General features: G+C 47.1%; 2 protein-coding genes across 12 annotated transcripts in view; both read left to right on the plus strand.

The window, feature by feature from the left end:
- Positions 1-6,639, plus strand: part of GIGYF2 (GRB10 interacting GYF protein 2) — a 78,198-nt gene extending 71,559 nt beyond the window's left edge. For all 11 annotated transcript variants that reach the window (XM_064457196.1, XM_064457198.1, XM_064457203.1 and 8 more), the window contains 5 exons: positions 58-263; positions 561-715; positions 2,046-2,215; positions 2,605-2,752; positions 4,899-6,639. In XM_064457196.1, the coding sequence (XP_064313266.1) occupies positions 58-263; positions 561-715; positions 2,046-2,215; positions 2,605-2,752; positions 4,899-4,966 (747 nt within the window). In that variant the 3' untranslated portion in view covers positions 4,967-6,639. The remainder of the gene's footprint in view (positions 1-57; positions 264-560; positions 716-2,045; positions 2,216-2,604; positions 2,753-4,898) is intronic.
- A 310-nt stretch (positions 6,640-6,949) lies between these two features.
- Positions 6,950-18,797, plus strand: SNORC (secondary ossification center associated regulator of chondrocyte maturation). Its single transcript, XM_064457208.1, has 3 exons — positions 6,950-9,254; positions 17,841-18,026; positions 18,674-18,797. The coding sequence occupies exons 1-3, from the start codon at positions 9,182-9,184 to the stop codon at positions 18,781-18,783; spliced, it is 369 nt and encodes a 122-aa protein (XP_064313278.1). The 5' UTR covers positions 6,950-9,181; the 3' UTR covers positions 18,784-18,797.
- Positions 18,798-19,185: the final 388 nt, after the last annotated feature.

Raw genomic sequence — 19,185 nt, forward strand, 5'->3', positions numbered from 1 at the left:
TACTGTTTTGCCAGGTCTGATCCTAATAACCAGGATCTCTTTGTTATGTTTCAACAGCACTCTAACCTGCACACCAGCATTGGGAATTCAGTGTGGGGCTCCCTAAACACTAATCCCAGCAACCAGTGGGCATCTGACCTAGTCAGTAGCATCTGGAGTAATGCTGATACCAAAAACTCAAACATGGGTTTCTGGGATGATGCAGTGAAGGAAGTGGGACCTCGTAACTCGACCAATAAAAACAAAAGCAATGCCAGCCTCAGGTAGGAATTGGGGAAGGAGCTTTTGCAAAGAAAGGCTATCACTTCTGAGATGATCACTTAGCAGTTATAACATCTTCATGTGTCTTTTTTCTCTGTGTCACTCAGGATCTATTTTAACAACAAAAATAGCTAATAGGTGACCATTCACAATTTATTTTGTTATCTACTTGGACGGTTAGTTGGTTCTTAAACAGTGTTTGTATCTTACAAGACTCACTAGTTTACAACACTGTACTGTATGCTATACTGTTAAGTGTAGTAATTTATAATTTATTATATATGTTTTCTTTATCTCAGTAAATCTGTAGGTATTAGCAGTAGACAAAACAAAAAGGTGGAAGAAGAGGAGAAGCTGTTGAAATTGTTCCAGGGGGTTAATAAAGCCCAGGATGGATTCACTCAGTGGTGTGAACAGATGCTTCATGCACTCAACACAGCCAACAACTTAGACGGTAAGAGCTGGGAAGGAATGTAAATGATCCATTGTGAGAAACAAAATCCAGTTTGTTCCATGACCAGATAGTTCTGACGGAAAGTAATGACATCAAAGTAATGTTTTTAATGCAGTCATCAAAATGGCATCAATAAAAAGTGGTCTGAAGAACTGGCTGCATCATCTTCTCCATGGCTTTCATTGGGCTAACTATAGCAAATCAGTGGGGATTGGAAACAGTTTTAAAGTTTGCCACCCAGACCTCTGCAGAGGGTTTCTGGTGGTCATGGAAGCATTATCAGGCAGATGGATGAGGATCTAGTTCGTGTTTAAGTGCAGGCCAAATATCATATGTCCCCATGCAAAGCATTTTTTGGTGTGAAACTGGTTGGTTTTTACTAATTCTGCTGGAGGGCACATAGAGGAACTCCCAGTCCGAGATCACAACCTGATACCTTCTTGTAGCAAAACACAGCAGGCTTTGTGCTGCCTTCAGTGCGTACCTGTGTAAATCCTTGTGCTCCAGCGTCTGCATGCTGCCGGTGTGGTTCTGTGGGACCTCTGAACCTGAGTGAGGAACCAGTGCTGCCACAAGAGCCAGGATTACACCTCACACAACTGTGGTGCCACAGTTTCCCTCCTCTTAGAGGAGAGATACTAGAATTAACTTGTTGGCCTCACATGTGATAAACCAGCTGCATCTGGTGTCTGAGGAGAGGCCATGGCTCTGCAGTGCCATTATGGGTCATGCATCCATAGTGAGCCTCTGTGCTTCCAAGGGTGCTTTGTGCCACACGTGGCAGCCTGTTGTCCTGGTGTCTTCCTGGCTTGTGATTTCCTTTGCCCTTCCATGTTTGAAAAGTTCAATGCAACAGAGGTGTTCTGAAAAAAAGAAAAAGTAAAGAAGGCTTGCAAGTGAGCTAATTGTTGAACTTCAGGTGCTTGCAGGTCAGGTCAGCTGCTGTGGAGTGTGATCTGTTGTGCTTCTGCCAAAAAGTGGCTGCACTGAAGACAGCTCTGAGGCAAATATTTTTCCACTGGGGCCTGACATAAAATTTGAACTTTAAAGCTGGCAATGGCTAAAGCTGATGGGCTAACATACCCTTAGGATTGTCAGTGTATTTTTCCTTCTCATCATATGAGCTGGCTTTCTAGTCCTTGCCTTGACTACAAAATAGATGAAGCATTGCATCATAGGGCTTTACTGTATAGAGCTGAAAAGGGCAAGGTTTTTGCCATGGCTACTAGATTAGCAAATATTTGAAACGGAAATCCCAAGTTTGTGTTTACTGCATGCATGTGTTCATGCATCAACATGCATTCCCTCATGGTCTGCCTTCTTCTTGCAGTTCCCACGTTTGTTTCTTTCCTGAAGGAAGTAGAGTCTCCCTATGAGGTCCATGATTACATCAGAGCCTATCTTGGAGATACTCCTGAGGCCAAGGAGTTTGCCAAGCAGTTTCTTGAGCGCCGTGCCAAACAGAAAGCCAGTCAGCAGCGACAACAGCAGCAGCAACAGGTAAATCTTACTTGCTATGGTCTGTCCATAGGAGTGTATAGAGACTATATTTGAGTTTGAAGAGTCTGCATTCCTAATGGATTGATAGGAGGATGAGCTGGATTTTTACTGGTCATGTGAAATGCAGAGAATAAAGCAAATTTCAAATACATGCTGCAGAATCGAGTTTCCTTTAAAACTAAGACTTGAGGCCAACTGTAGATCAAATAGTGTCTTAGCATGCTGATCCAGGATATGCTTTAGAAAGATGAGGTAGAGATGTTGGATGTATCAGTGGCTAGTGCTGCTGCACATGATGTAGACAGTGCCTTGGGGTCTCTGAATGTTTTCAATATAAATAAACCAAACTTAATTGCACTTTATAATCTTGTAATTACTTTGTTTTCTAGGATTCAGTGTGGGGGATGAACCACAGTTCGCTACACTCGGTCTTTCAGACCAATCAGAGCAACAACCAGCAATCCAATTTTGAGGCTGTGCAGAGTGGGAAGAAAAAGAAGAAACAGAAAATGGTTCGTGCAGATCCCAGCTTGTTAGGTCAGTTTTTAATTTTTAGAAATTAATGTTTAATTTGGGAAAAGCCTTGTGGAGTGTAGAATTCTTGTTAACCTTAAATGGGAATATTGAATTTGAGCAGAAAAGGTAGTTGTTGAAGTGTCTTTAGAATTTCAGTCTTACAGAATTTTTAAAATCATTAAATATCAGTTTCATGGAAAACTTCTGTCAAACTTTCCCTCCTGAAAAGGCCCCTTCAATACCTTGGTTATTACCTGGAAACCAAGTAGTTCACGGATGCCAGTTAAGCTGTCTTTCCTCTTTTGAGTTGGCCTGTGCCAATCTTACTGAATTAATGCTAATTCATTCTTTGAAGAAAAGCACGTTTTCTGTTTCTTTCTGAAGAAGAGCTTCCTGAGGTTTGCCTTCATTGCTTGCTACCTTTGTACATGAGCTAACCAACCTAGTGAGAGAAGATAGCAAAGACCATATGAGAAAAAAGTTGAAAAGTGGTCACAAGTTTTCAGTTCGAGGCAGTGGAGGTGATGACATCATTAGTAGTTCTTTTTTTTTTCCTTAACTTTCATGTGAGGATGGTAGTTAACCAGCCCCTAGAGCCTTCTTTAAAGAGGCCTTTAACATACAAGTGCATCATGTGAGTAGTGAGCCTTGTTGGACGTTAATGCATTGCTGTAGTGTTCTTGTAGAATAAATATGTCCACATTTGTGCTGTGTGTGATAAATAGAAATTAGGGCACTGCACTGGGCCAGTATTGTGCTGGTGCTACTTAGCTCATGCTTGTATAAACCAGCCTGGTATTAACCACCTGGAATTAACTGCTTTTTTTAACTGCCTTTGCTTCTTATCTTCCATTTTTGTTTAAAAAAAACAAACAAACAAAAAAAAAAAAAAAACAAAAAAACCAAACCCCAAACATTCAATACTCTTCAAGGCAGAAATCATTGATTTAATTGTAGTATACTGAACTCATCAGTGGAATCCTGACTTACGCCAGTCCAGCGAGTCTGATCTGGGTCTTCTGTTCAGTATTCGACTGAATGATTTAAGAACCTGCTCATATAACGTGAAGAAGAAATCACTAAGTACAATTAAGTTGCAACTGGAAGAGAACTAGTACATGCAGCTTCTTAAAAATCAGTACACTCCATTACAAAATCATTCCAAAACCTTTTAGGTGACATTGCCACAAGAGGGAGCCAGAACAATTTTCTTAAACCTGCTGAACAGAGCACTTTTTATCTATTGAAGGTAATGGCTGTGAAAAGCAGTTTGTCTTCTAGCACAGAGCAAGCCTACATAGTCTCAAGACAATGAAATGTCAGGTTTGTGGTTGCTAGCCTTACACAGGAGAACTTTCCTTTTTCTCATATTCCATATGAGGTTGGTACAACCATAAAGACTGGATTTCAGTAGGAAAGTTGCATATGATATATTAGATATTTTTCCTTGTAGAAAATATTTTTTCCTGTTTCTCGCGCTTTTCTCATGTGCATCACGTCCTTAGCACTTAAGGTTAAAAGGTTGGGTAGAAGTTCAGGAGTATCTTGAGCCATCTGTATAACCCGATCTAACTTTGTACATTTTCATGTTGTACTCCTGAGATAGAATATTGTTTTAAAAAAAGCACATGGAATTGCTACTGGATTTCATGGGTACACATATTTAGACTTTAAGGGGTAGAATTGCTCATACCCCCTGAAGCACAGAGCATGATTCCACACTTGGATTCTGAGTTCACAAAATGTGTATTTCTGCTTCTTGGACCACATAAGTACACTGTAGACAGGCACTTCCAAGTAGCAGCTGAGTCAGATGTGTTCCCTTCCAAGACATCACTGAGCCATGTCGCCACTGTGCCTAGATGTGCCTCGTACTAGCTCTGCAGATAGCATCTTTTAAATGAAAATTGAAACCAGTCTTCTCCTGATCTGATTTTAAAGACCAGTTGATACTTACCTAAATATACAGTTGGTTATCTTTGGGTTTATTAAGAAAAAAAAAAAGTTTGGGTAATTCTCTCTGGCCTTACTGAATTTCCCCACAAGTTTGTATTTGATACACGTTATTCACTTTAGCTTACACACACTACTGCGTGTAACAGATGTATTGCTTCAAATACAATATACGACACCCAGGTTTTTAACACAAGTCCTTTTTGGTTTACAGGGTTTTCAGTGAATGCCTCATCAGAGCGGCTCAATATGGGAGAAATAGAGACTTTGGAAGACTACTGAGCATGTGCAAATCAACTGGCTTTTCCTGCATCTGTTAACCATGGATTCTCCGTTTTGGACACAGTACTCTCCACCATGCGTTCTTCCCCTTTGCCTCGCAGTGAATCACAGAATCAATCATCTCAGGCTGCTTCCTCTAGCCCCAGCAAACCCCTTCTGCCCAGGACTGCACAGGCATTGTTCCTACTGTCAGCCTAGAGTCAAGTGGACTTTGTTGAGAGTCCTGGGAGGGTGGGAGATAGGATTCATTCACAACAAGGCTGATTTGGGCAGCAAGCTTTCACTGTGCTGTGATTTCTTCTGCTGACATACCTGGGGAAAAAAAACCAATTGGGATTCTGCAAACCATTGCTTCCCTCTCCTGGTTACTCTTATCACATCCAACACGTGCAGTCATGGAGAGAGAGAGAGTTTGTGGTTAACAGATGTCGGTCAAAACCAAAATGCCACACAGATACTGACTTCCACGCTCCATCAGGGCAAGAGGTGCTCTCCCAAGCCAGGAGTTGCATTCATAAGCTAACCTTAGAACTGGCAACAGCAGGAGAGGGGCGGTGGCGGGCTCAGTTTAGCTTGGGTTGGTTTGACATTGCACACCCCCTGCCAGCCCTTCTCAGCACATTATTTTTGGAGGGAAAGCTCGAGTCTGTCTTCATTAGGTGGTGATGCTGAAGCTGGTGGAGTTCCCCGTTGGCATACTCCAGCCTTACCAGACAAGTGGGGACTTTTACTCTGGGGAAAAAAGGGGGGTGGCATCTCTTCTTTCAGGTTGAATTTATCCCTTAAATGCTACCTTCGGAGGGTTAGGACCAGTTTATTTTGAGCTCTCTTCCTGCAAATTTGTCTCGTTTAAGAGACAGTAGGATCTTTACCATGTGGATCTTTAGTCTTTGGTGAGGGTGAACACTGGCTTTCAGATATATACCCCAGCAGTCTTAGCTAGTTGTCATTTCAAGCAGTGCTTAGGTTAAAGAGTAGAGATGCCCTTTTGTCGCGAAGAGAGACTGTGGAGGGCGAAGCTATGTGCAATGACGGCCCTGCTTATCTTTTACACCTTAAGCTACTTCACACACCTTCACTGGAATCCATAATGTTTAAATATTTATGGAATCATAACCTTCCTCTCTCACCGAATGATTAACACCACCTTCCCTTCTCCACCCACCCGCGTGCACACACCAGAAAAAGAAAACTGCCAAATGCACTTAGTTTCAACACCCTGGTCCCATCTTCCATTCCCGGAGGCTTATAACCTGCCAAGGGAGATATGCAACAGTTTTGGTGGAGTTGTATAAAGGTGTCTTTCTGTCATCACTGCCTAAAGAAAACAGTTCGAGTTGCTCAAGAGCAGTTTGGCTTTGGATTTTATTTCGTTTGGTTTATTCATTTTTTTGGGGTCACCTTCCCCTCCTCCTCTCTCTTACCCCTGCCCCCAGACATGTACAGTAACTATACAGAGACTGCTGCAGACTTGTATATAATTTTTGGATCCAATAGCATGGAGAGACTTGGAACTGTTGCAAATCTGGTCTCCCTGTCTCCTTTGCTTTGTAAATTCATAAAAGGGGGAAGAGGGGTAGTTAAAATGTTTACAAAACTTTAAACTCCCTCTGAACTTTTGCCAGTGTGGGGGGGAAAAAGAGAGAACTTAAATAAAACCTGGTTGTATTATATCTGAGAGAAAACTTTCTGCTTGCTTTTGTCGAAGCTGAGTTTTGAGATAATTCCTGGTGCTAAAACTGACCCAAAACTCGACTCTCATCAGTTTTCATCAAGAAACAACAAGCAAATACACAGGATGTGGAACAACAACTGCTGCTTTATTTCTTCCCTGGTGAGGAATACCGGTGGGTTTTTTCTACTTGATAATTTTAGAGTTCAAATAAACACCAGTGAGTGAGATTGGAAAATTCTGACAAGAAAGCTTTAATTTTCGCCCCTTCTCTGCACAGAAACACGTGCATTCACACTCATGGTGTTTATGCAGGAGAGATCAAGCCATGGCTGGTTTTCTGTTACTACAAACACTCACCCATGGAGCCTTTTCTTGCCAGTTGGTAACCACCTCACCCACCCCAGTTACCTTCCCTAAATGAGAGGTTTTATTTCTCCCCTTAGCGTAAAGTCCACATGGACATCTTGTAGGCTTCCCTTGCCAGACAACATCTTACTTTCCTCTTTTCTTACTTGATGCTTGTTTTTGTGTGGAAAACCCCAGTAAAAGTTCGTAATAAATGTCCTTCTGCCATTCACGTTATCTCAAAGAATACGAAGTCAGTGAAGAACTAACTTGTATAGTAGCTTTGCATTATGTTTAGCTGATGTCTTGGAGAGAACAGTACATGTTTACGCTGATAATTTGACTTTGTTTGAATATCTTCATTTTTTTTAGCGTATAACGTGTCTGGTTCATAAGTACTTTCTATTTTTTAATGGTATGCTCTAATTTCTACTCTTTGTTACACAGCATATAAGCAAAAGCCTGTTATTTCTAGCTCAGCTGGGGAGCAGGAAAGGAACAATTTGCTGATTGCTAATTGTTCTGCATTCCGAAAATGGGGAATGCAGGCAGGGAAAACGTGCAATAATTTGTTGATCCCCAAGGACCTCGCTTGGCTTCTGAGAATTTGTAGATAATGGACTAGTGGGGAAGATCTCACTCTTAATGTTTTAATATTCTGGCTTCTGTATTTGGTACAAAGTTACGATGCTGGCATGTTCAGATCGTATGCTCAGGTGACTGGCCTGTCACCTTCTGTGACAAACAGGGCCTGTTTCTCTAGCGAAGGTCACTTGGATCAATAGGGATGAGAAAATAGGAGCTACAGCTTTGTGTGTGCTGGTGAATATATATTTATGTACTTCCAGCTCCTTTTTGGCCAGAACGTGAACCTGGAAAGCTAATGGGGCTTTGATCCAAGTTTGACAGATGAATTTGATGCTAGGGATGTCTGAGGCTTCTTTGGAGTGCTTTTCATCAGGCTACTCCCTAACTTCTCATTCCACTGCAGGGACAGTGCTCAGTTCTCTTTGATTTTCCTGCTTCCCCTCACAGCCAGGCACTTTTGCAAATAACTGCAGTGAGCAGAACGATGTAAAAAAGGCACGTGAACTGTATCTGTCTGCCTGTCAGAGAAAGCCAAAAAGCAGAGAGATCTCTTACCAGAAGAATCTGAGTCTGAAACTTAAGACAAAACTACTCATTTGCATATTTTCAGAGCGTAAAGAACAGACGTTGGGGGCATTTGTGTACTTTTACATCTTTTTCGAATGGAAACCATGAAGTATTTCATCCTCATATCAACTTAAAATATCCTAATGAAATTTTTCTGTCCTCTGAGAATCAGCTGGATGGTGGTTCTTACACACTTCATCCTTTCCCAAGTCTCTGTTGGTACAAATGTGATTTGAAACAAACCTCAGTATTCTCTGCTGTGAACTTCTCATGAGCCCACTTGGAGGGGAGGGACAGAGTGGCCAAGGGTGCAGGAGGAGGTAGGGTCTGTGCAGTTCAGATCCGAGGAGGATGCTGGCCTTGCCTGACGAAGGTGACTCTCCTGGAAGACCTACCAGATTTTAACAGGCAGTCCTGCCAGCAGAGACCACCCATGGCTCCTAGTCCACCTCTGTAAGTATTACACCCAGAAAGCAAGGATGCCACGGAGCTGCTCTGGCTCTGTTTCAGAGCATTTTAGCCTCAAAAGATTGAGGCCCTTGTTCTTTTGCTGTGCTCACCCTGGCAAGTCCACTGCTGCCCTGCATGCTGAGGAGGGAGCAAAGCCCTCCAGTCTGCTTGGTTTTGGGGTTAGCTGCCCCAATGGCTCCCGTGTTATTTCCTGTGCGGTGGAATGGCTGGCCAGAGGGAAGGCATTCCAGGAGCATCCCCACGGCCTCTGGGAAGGGCTTGCCAACAACTGCTTGTGTGTGTGCCGGCCTGGCAGGGTGACGGATGCCTAATGGCTTAGCTGCCTATGGGGTTTTAGGCACAACTTTTAGAGGGTGGAGCTGCCTTCAGGGGGAGGTGTGCTCTAGAAAGCAGAGAGAGTGAGTCTCTGCTGGGCTTTGCACTTTCTCTGTCCGCTTGCTGTTGCGAAGGAAATCTTTTTTTTTTGACCTGACTGGAGAAAGTTTTTATTATACCAGTGAAATTTCGAAGTTGTTTTGTACTTTGAAGAGTATTAAGAATTCCTGCTGACGCTTTTCCTGAAGGAAGCCATGCCATATCACAGAGTCCTTCACCTGGTCCTGCTAACGCTGTGCGGCATCCTGGTCCCTGCTGTGCTGGCAGGTAAGGAGCTTTGTTTGCATTTAAAGTTCAAAAGCATGCAATGCCTTTTACTAACCTGCCTCTCTCTCCTTGCATACCTCCTCTCCCTCCCCTAAAAACATCTGTAAGTATTGATTAAATTATAATTGATTAATGGAAACTAGCTTTGGAGTCGGTGGCTGGTGGTGAGTAAGAATGCATTCGGCATCCTGAGACCATGTTCCTTTTGGGGAAAATGGAGAAAACCCTTTGTCATTTCTCCTAAGCTGAACAGCAGTAGCGCCTCCATGAGAATTGGTGGCAGTAGATCAGTAGACAGATCAGCCAACAGTCAATGAGGAGCCCTCAGCAACTGATGGGATAGGTTACCTGTCAGCTTTTAATGGTAGGTAAAATTTACAATCATGAAAAGGAACATTTTTCCCTTGCTAAAGCATGTGTGCCAATTTTTGGTCCCTTCTATGCCTTCTGCTATGGCAGAGCACTTCACCGCAGCTGCTGTAAGTAGAAATTTGAGTGTCTGAAAACGTTTAGCTGGGTCAGAAGCTGAGGTGCGCATCTAAACTGTGAGCTTCTGGCTATAACTAGGTGTAGTGAGGCAGGCGACAGCGCTGGGAAGGTGCGTGGCTGCCACTCAAGTTCAGCGAGGTGATGGGAAAGGTTAGAAGGCGCAGAGTCAGCCTCAAAGACTGCTTGGTCTGAGATGGGTTTCACAAATGAGGGAAGACTGGCTTCCAGACCAACTCCAGCAGCGGGCTCTGAGCGTATGGGTGGAAGCTGCTGTGGGGAGCTGCTTCCCTCAAAGCCTCTTTCTTTAAGTGCAGGCAAGGCTGTGAAGGGATGGCTCAGGCCAAGATAACAGGCAAGAGCACACCGCTTGTTTTCCTAAATTCTTGTCCTGCCTTCCAAGACCTGGAGCAAGGCTGGATTGCCATTCCCTCCCACTTTGTTCTGAGCATCTTGCCTATCAGGGAGATCCTGGCCAGCCTTCTAGCAGATGAAATTATTTCTCTTTAAAGGAGCTTTAATATGGGTAGGGGAATTTATGTCTGGAACATCTGTGGGTGCAAGCACAGAATTACGGTAGCTGATATTTCCCCCACAGATCCTCCCCTTGTAGGACACCTTGGTGGGAAATCTTTAAAGTTAACTAAGAAATAAGCACTAGAAAGTGGATGTTTTCCTTCTCAAACCCGAGCTTTGCTTTTTGTATAGTGGAACAATCACTTAAGCATGGTTTTAGTTTGTAGCTTGCTCATGCTCCCAGAAGCAGTGGCAGTGTTCTTCCCCAAAACTAGGTAAGGGCTTTTCTTAACTGTTACAGTCTCTTTTGCTCTGCAGAAATTAATTCATTTCCAGTGAAACTTTGATTTGCTTCCTCTCTGAGTTCAGGTTTCTCTTACATTATTTTAAGTTTCCAGTATTTGGTGCGTATTTGCTCTATCCCCTGCCTTGCTAGCTTTCCTGCATACTTGCTCTCAGCTCAGCTTTGCAGCAACAGTTTGTGACAAACTGCCGCTGACTCCCTGTGTCACTTTGCTCCCATGAAATACCCCAAGTTGACTTGATTCCTTTACTGGGTGAGTTGCCCTCACGCAGTGAGGCCAGTAGCTCTTGAAGAATTTTATGCTGATGAATGCAATATTCTGATCCTGGGGCTTAAAGGAGACTCCCTGCTTTCTCTGTCATGTTTTAGAGGGGCTTGAGCCCTCTTAAGTTTGTTGTTCTCTGCTACCTTAAAGCTAGGCATCAGGGAACCAGCCCTCCCAGAAGCAGAACGATTTTCTGCTGCATTAGGAGTGGAGAGGTACCTACTCCCAGTACAGGGACTTTTAGTGCGTGGTGGAATTTTTTCTGCTTTTCACCCCATTAGAAAAGGAAATTTCCTGACTTGTGCAGACAAAGAAGGGAAGGGCACACAGACAGCCCTCTGGTCTCCGTGCGTACACATGCAGTCCTGCCTTTCTGTAAACAAGCTTATTTAACATTCATCAGAACCTCAGTGCTCTGCACTGCTCCACACTCGAGCTCCCGGCGCTCACACATCACAGGCTGCCCTTTGTGTTCCCTATGAAGGCCTCTTTTCATCCCTGCCCTGGCCCTGTGCCTGCTGTGGCTACCTGGGGCTGGACAGCCCATTGCTGGCCTCAAGAGTTCACCCAGGCCCTGCCCTCCCATCTCGGTACCTCGTGCTTTCCATAGCAAAGCCCTCCACAGTGAGCAGAACTGGAGTTTGCCTTGGACAAGGCCGCAGGTGACGCTGGCCATGCAGACCCGAGGCCCAGAAAGAGTCTTCCCTTCCTCATTGGATTTAGCTTCGTCTCAGCAGTGATTCAGAGCTTCCTAGTACCAAAACCCTCAGGTAAGTGCTCGGGAGTTGAGACATGAAGGATCTCACTGTTGAGGTTCCCATCTGTGTGTAGGAGTCTGAGCTCTTTTGGGGTGCCAGTGGGTCATGTACCTTGATCTAGCTCTTGCCCAGCCAGTCTGGTTTCCTGGATGGTGTCGTCAGGGCTCTGGGACTGGAGAAAGCATGAATTTCTCCTCCAAGGTACTGCGCTCTTTCCAATATACCATTTGTCAAAATGGGGAAACAACAGAGTCTTTAGCCCTTTTTGATGTTGTCTTGGTGCAACAGAAAACAGAGCTGGTTCAAGGACTTTCTGCACACCCAAATCCTCTCTGATTCCACTTTCTCCAAACCCAAGTGGCACTTAGGCTACAGCACGGGAGGATTGATTTTTATTTTTTTCCTATTGGCAAAACCAGTTTCGATTTGTATAATGGGTTCAGCTCAAAGTGAAGTAGAAGTTAGTAAAAAGCCTTTGCAAGGCCTTGGCTTCTGAATCCTATATATATATCTGGTATCTAAACTCTGATGCAGGCTTGTGAATTTCCTTGTTTTGAGCTACTACCTTCTACTGCAGTAGCACATCAGAATGTATATAGGGGAAAAAAAAACAGCAGAGCAGGAGATGTTGTGCTAAAGGAAAATGTAACAGAAGACGACCTTGTCCAAGGACATTTTTCTGTAGCAACTCATGTGTCTTCATTCTCAACAATAGGAGAAAAAAAGATTAGGAAGCTTTCAAAGTTCAAGGACTAGAATGTGAGAAGTAGTAAATAGATTTTTTTGTCAGGCAAATTTCTTAAAAAGATGTGGTTGTTCCAACAGGTCTGTTCAGACTTAAAGCAAGTTTTTGTAGACCATTACTCAACCTTGCTCTGTACCACAGCTCCTTATAAATTACTGACACTAGTAGCAGCTCCTGACTGAGGTTACTGGGTTGGAGGTGGAGAGTATGCTCCAGAAAGCTGCAGCTAGCCTGAGCTTTTCCCCTCCTTGTAACAGATGTAACATGAAAATACAAAAACTTGTGGAATAAAAGGGATAAAAGGCCCCCTGGTTCTGAAAAGGTTGTGAGCAGTGGAGTTGGATGCTATTAAGCTGATCTGTGAACTGTTGTGACTGAAGAAACTGTGTAATGCTGAGGTTACAGCGGGTGCCCTTGCCTCTTTCCCAGGATCACCAAGCATCTGTGTCCTATTGAGGCACTCAATTCTGTCACTGTAAGCATAAACTTTTCACCTGATGGAGGAGGAAAGTCTCATTGTCATCTCCTATTGACAGGCTGATGAGATGCTGAAACCAGCTTGTGTGAGGAAGAGTGTTGGTCACTGGTGGCTGATCTCAAGGGACGAAGATGTTAGGTGGCCACACCTGCCTGCAGATGCAAGACCTTGAGGTCTTGCAGACTCTGCCTGTGGGGAGGTTCTGATTGTTTGGGGGTATCTTGAAGGATCCTTCAGATTTGATTAACTTCCTCAAAAGCTATCACTTGTGGAGACCTTTCCAGTCTTTCAGCCACTGAGTATCTGGGATATGGGCTACCATGTCCCTGTGCTGGCAGCTCACCCCACTCCCTCCTCACTAAGCATGGAAACAGTGGTTTTGTCAAGTTGCCTTTGGCATCATGCCTTCCAGATCTCGCTGAAGTCCTGGTGTGTCCATGCACGATTCAGAAAACTCACGGTGTATTTCTTATAGTGTAGTAGCTCTGATATTTTCTCCCCGTTTCCTGGCCTAGGTTGTAACTAACCTGTGCTGGAGAGAGGGAGAAAACTCAGTGCAGTATAGCTATTTCCCTGAAATAGGGTTATTTGTAGTGTCAACATACAGGAAGGAAGACGTGCCATCCTCCACCTGGCCTGCTGCAAACAACTGGAATACGTTTAGGCAGTTTTCTCCAGGTTCCATCTTTGCCCTGTAAAGCCCCAATAACTAAGATTATTCCATGTCTTTCTCTTAAGTGCTCCCAAGCTGTGTTTTTACCAAGTGGATTTCTCTGGTAGTCTGTGGAGCAAGAGTTGCCCTCAGTTTGTGCTCCAGTGGTGAGACCCAGTTAATGCTGGGGGAGAGCTTGTTTGAGCTGAGGGGTGAAGGTTTCTCTCCCTTTAGAGTACCCAGCACCGAGACACAAAGCCTCGGCAGTGGTGGGGTTACCCACGTGCGTCAGAAACCTGGTAGCCCCTCTGGGTGCCTACCTGCTGAGTTTCTCTGGGGCAAACAAACCATACGAGTGCATCTGGTGGGTTTTCTGAGAGATAGGACCAATCCTAAAACTGGTGCTGGGGCAGCTAATGCATGGCGCTCTGACCCAGACATTAAACTTTTGGTCTTGTGATGGATGATGTGTTTTGAGCGTGTTTCTTGGTGGTTCTTTATTTCTACAAAGTTCTTAGGTGTACAGAAAAACCATGCGCTACCTTGCCTTTGATATTTGGTTTCTAACTCTCAGTTGCACCCCCTCACTTGAGACTGCGATGAATTTGGGTTTTTGCACAAGTAAAAAATGCTGTGCCCTGCCCCAGGCTGTGGAGGTGCTGTGTAACTTAGGCATTCCCAGGGAAAGGTCACCCCTGGGTCTGGAGCTGTTGCTCTGAGGCATTCGTTCAGGCACACAGACAGCTTCCTCCTCGTCACAGTCAGTATGATGGTGACTGTGGAGGTGGGTAGGCCTGGCTGATCTGGTGCTGCTTCTCTTGTATATCATGTTTAGAGTCCTAGTCTCCTGCTCATGCACAGAGAAGCTGAGCCCAGGAGGGAGAGGGACTTGCAGTGGTCACACAAAACATTGGCAGCGGAGCAGAGAACTGAAGCTCCTGAAACAGGTCCCATGCCTGTACTTAGAGCCTATCCAACAGGTGACTGGAGAAGGCCCTCATGTCTCACTTGAAGACATGTGAGACCTTATTAATAGTGTGTGTGTGTTGGGTTTTGGCACCTAACACAAGCTCTGTTATTCCCCCTCGCCTTCCTTGCTTTTACCAGAAGACTGAACTGAGAGTGTGGCATTTAATTCTGCTCCATTAGAGGTCCATTGCACTCAGCCAGCAGCAGTGTGGCTGACACTCACTGGGACTGACTGTTGGGGTACTGTGGAGGGAAGCAGGTATGACTCCTGATTGTTAAAGAAACCTGCTGGATGTGTGGGGGTAGTTGGATGGGTGGTTGGACTTCTCAAACGGGCAGGAATGGAGGCATGTGAGGACGCAAGCTGCTAGTTTAGGAGGGGAAATTAAACATGATCCTTGGAAAGAAAAGCACTGATTACAAACAGGTGCTCACCCAGGCTGCAGCACTTTGCCCTGGAGAGACCTGCCTGCTGGCAGCTTTCTCTGAGGACAGTACTTGGGTTTGGTTTTGTGTTCCCCCACCCTGTGTGCCTGCTGCAGGGCTCTTGGCATCTGCTCGAGCAGCATCAAGGTGCAGGAACTGAAGAGGAGACCCAGCAGTAGGACCTGGCTCTTGGTGATATTCAGATGCAGGTATTTCACTTTATGCATTTGTATGACTCTGCTGCTGCTTCTGAGCTGACAACTCCTGTTAGTGAGGCTAAACCCGACTGAAAGGAGTTGTGTTTCCCTTGGTTGAAGCGCCGTTAAGGTAAAACCACAAGAACTCGGGACAGAAAATGCATGTTTAGCACACTCTGCCCTTTCTGTGAGGGTGAACTGAAAGCATGTTTTAAACAGATGAGGGGAATTAACAAAACACATATCCAGAAGCCATCCAGGACTCTATCCAGGTCTTAAAAATCACTGAGATCATAAACAAATTAGACAGTTTCCTCTTTACTTGGCTATCAAAAATAAGCTCTGTCCCCTGCAATAAATTTTTCAGGAATTAGATGCATCAGGGACAGGAAGGACTTTGTAGGACCTGTGGGTCCAGTTAGATAAAGAGCCTTTGCACTACAGTTGGAAGGGATAGCGGTCCCTTCTCGTCTCTTTGGTGACAGGGAGTTGGGAAGACCCTTTCCAGGTCCTACAGCCTCCCTGGACAGTGCCTGCATCTGTTAGAGGTCATCTGAGCCAATGCCTTTCACCCGGTCAGATGCGAGGGGTACACCCAGCTCTTTTGGCTTTGGAGAGAAAACATTCTTGGGAAATGCAACAACGCTGTCCTCCCAGCGTGTGGTGTTCTCTTGCCAGGCGGGAACGGCTGCAGTGTTGGTGCTGGCCCTGGTGGTGTTGACAGAGTCAGGAAGGTTGTAGCTGGAGTATAGCTTTTCTATGTGGAGTTTCTCCACTTGCCAAAGCAGCCTGGAACCCGGGCTTTAAAAGCGTTATGTACGTTTGGTCTGCGCCTAAACCAATAGCTTCCTAACACTACCATTGCGAACTAAATAGTACTGGCTCTGCTCAGTCCCTCTCCCTGTTGTTTTAATTAAGTTTACCCACTGAATTTTATATCTCCTCCTGATCCATCCGCTGGTAGCTAAACCACAGGATTGGTAGGAGAGGTCCGCTGGAAATTGAACTTTCTGGAAGAGCCTCCAGATGGGATGTGAGTCTGCAGCTCTGCTGGTTGGTTTTGCAGGACAGGTTGGCAAGGGCCCTGCAAAAGGCTTGTGTGTTTCTGGGGAGCCCTCGTGGAGCATGAACCTCTTGTGCACTCATAGCGGCACCCTGAGATGCCACCTCTGATGCAGCGACCACAGATGTACCAAGTGCATGAGGACACAGTATTCACTGCGGCTCCCAGCTTCTCCCCACTGCGGGTCAGACAGCCAAAGCATGCTGCTGTTGCTGCCTGACTGAACTGGCACAGTCCTCAAACCAGGAGCTTATTTGTCTCTGTCACTCATTGGGCCAGAGTTAAACCTGGCAGCTGTCTCGCTGAAAATCCTGTAGCTGTAGAAAGGACTCTCCAAAACTAGCCCAGAACCTGTTGTGTTCCTGAGTCCGCAGGCAGCCTCGAATAGGTCTGGGGACAGTGGGAGCTACTCTTCAGTGTGAGCCCTGTGGTAAGCTCTAGCAATGGGTTTGTACAGGCAGCAAAGGTGAGTGTTTTGGTATTGGTCTTCCTCTTCTGTTTGATGCAGGGCTCCTACAGGAGAACAAACTGTGGTGGAGCCCATTAGTGCTGATTCTTCAGTCCTCTTGTCCCACAAAGTGCCAGCTGCCTGCAGGAGTCAGAGGGCTCCAAGTGCTTAAAGCTGGGGCTGGTGCTACCAAGATGTGCTGCTGCCACCTCTCTTGCTGGGGCAGGGAATGCTGGGATGGTGCTGGGGTGAGTCTCTGGCTGCCCCTGGTATGCAGAGAGACACCGTGCCAGAGCCAGGGTTCCTGGGGGCACCACTGTGCCTTGCCCCAGGGAGACCAGGCTATTCACTCCAGCTTGTCTGCCGCCCTTTTTCGCAGCCCAGAAAACCATCCTGTCAGTTCAGGTGGGCCCTGGTGCTGGATGCTGTTAGGTTTGGGGTCCCACCCCCCCTTTTTTTTTCCCCCCATCCCAGTGCGACATTCCCAGTGGTTTTGGTAGGGAGCTGTGGAATGTCTCCCGCTCCCGCTGGGGCCCACCTGAACAAGACGGGCATTGACAGGGAGCGCTCAGCTCCGCCACACACAGACAGGGAGGGCTCTCTGGTTTGGTCCCTGACCCCACAGCGGGAAGAAATAACAGGAGATGAATGGTAACATCAAACAGAGCCCAGCCCAGCTTTCATCTCCCTGGCACAGTGTGGAGGTGGGGCAGAGGGAAATCGAGGCTCTGGGGCTCCAATGTTGGGGAGCCACGTCCTGCACAGTGCCAGTGCCTCCAGCATCCTACACCATGTAGGCTGGTGGTGCAGGACAGAAAGGCCCTGGAACGCTGTGAATTTGGCCGGTACAGGTTGCTAGGTGGCCTCTGCATCTTGCAGGAATGTGACAGCCCCTCCCAGCCCAGTCCCACGGGCATCCACCAGCAAACCGGCTGTGGATGTTCATGTAGGGCCTGTTTGTGCATAAACAGAGGTTGCACAATTCTGGGGAGCTCCCTGTTGTCCTGTGTGTATGCCAGGTTGCCACAAAAGCCTGCGGCAGCATGGCTTCACCCCAGGGCACAGGCATTGCCATTGTTGGTGGTGCCCTCTGGGAGCAGCGCTCTGCCCCACAGAGTTTCTCAGCCTTCAGGTTGCCCTCCATCCACCCTAGGGCACTTGGCAGGCAGCTGGAGCCCAGGGCCCTGCTGAGCTGTGGCTGTCCTGATCTGCTGCTGTCACCAGCAGCCTGGCTGGGGCCACCTGTGCCTGTGAGTGACCGTGGGCACTTGTCTCCCAGCAGAGTATCCGCAGGGTCCAGTCCCCACCCTCTGGAATGAGCCACCCGAGCTGCCCTCTGGAGCTGGCCCCTTCGATGCTGCCACCACCACAGTCCGGCTCTCAGATGCCACCGCCTTCCCCCTGTACACCTCTGAGCTGGAGCCCGAGGACACCACCCATCTGCACCGGCTGGACGCTGGGGACGGTACGTGGCTGCGCGATGGGCTGCCTGCGGGTCCTTCCCACAGCGTTCCGGCAAGTTCCCACTGTGCAGTGGTCCTTTATGGGCCTGTCAGCTCCCAGGGGGTGTTTGAGCCACTAGAGGTGGCCTGCCTCAGCCATGCTGCTCAGTGAGGGGCTGCCACCGCCTTTCCTCCTGCCCCGGGTCTGGCACGTCACAGCAGGCACCCGCAAGAAGTGCCTCAAGCCAAGGTAGGCACCAGGGCAAGAGCATGCCTGAAGCTCTTTGAACAGGGTGTGGGAGCACCTTCCCTGGCTCCTGAGCTACAGCAAACATCTGTTGCGATATGGTTCTGCAACAAGAAAAGCAACTCCCTCGGCATGGTTGTAAGAGGAGAGCTGACTGCTTTGCGGCAGCTCTCCTTGTCACTGGAAGCTGGCTGAGGGGCGAGTGGCTGGGCCTTCTCCGGCACCCTGCCTGAGGGCTTGATGCCATCGGGGCGCAGGACCACAGGAACAGGGCCACCATGGCCACTGCCGGGAGCTCCAAGGCAGGAACGTGCCCTGATGGCTGGGGATGTGCCGGTTGCAGGGGGTGACCCCCCATAGCCCCTCCCATCTTGGACCACCACCTCTGCTCGCCTCATGCCGCCTTGTTCTCTGTCCCTGCAGGCTCCCTGGGGCCTGGAGCTATTGGTGCCATTGTCATCGCCTCCCTCCTGGGTACGTCTGTGCTTGTGGCCTTGGTTGTCATCACACTGAGAAAGTTCTCGGCCTCCTGAACTCAATAAAAGTGTTTTTCGTAACACAACCAGCCTGTCTCCTGCCCTTGACTGTTCCTGCTCCCTGTCTGCCCAGGGCCCCCCAGGGAGAAACGCTGCCGCGGATGTGGCAAAGGGTGCTCCAGCCCCTGGGCCGGGCAACAAAGCTGCACCCCAAAGCACTCCTTGTTCTTAGCATGCAGGTTGTCTGCATGCATGCAGACCTGGCAGGCTCGACCACAGCAGGCACTGTCACCCCCACAGTCAGGAGCGGCCTGTGGCTTTAAACTGGCAGCAGCTCTCTTGGTCTAGCCTGGTTGGTGGTAATGGTGTTGGGCATCACCTTGCACAGCTTTCCTTGGGAAGGGCTGGTCAGTTGGTGTAAACTGCTGCAATACTTCCCTGGTCTTATCCCACCCCCCA

The sequence above is a fragment of the Phalacrocorax carbo genome, chromosome 7 (genome assembly GCF_963921805.1).
Source record: "Phalacrocorax carbo chromosome 7, bPhaCar2.1, whole genome shotgun sequence".
In the NCBI taxonomy this organism is placed as follows: Eukaryota; Metazoa; Chordata; class Aves; order Suliformes; family Phalacrocoracidae; genus Phalacrocorax; species Phalacrocorax carbo.

Bases quoted from the DNA above. Each gene is read 5' to 3' on its own strand.
- SNORC (XM_064457208.1), top strand. From the start codon at position 9,182: ATGCCATATCACAGAGTCCTTCACCTGGTCCTGCTAACGCTGTGCGGC. The intron at 9,255-17,840 runs GTAAGGAGCTTT...CTTGTCTCCCAG, and splicing joins GGTCCCTGCTGTGCTGGCAG to CAGAGTATCCGCAGGGTCCA. The intron at 18,027-18,673 runs GTACGTGGCTGC...CTGTCCCTGCAG, and splicing joins CCGGCTGGACGCTGGGGACG to GCTCCCTGGGGCCTGGAGCT.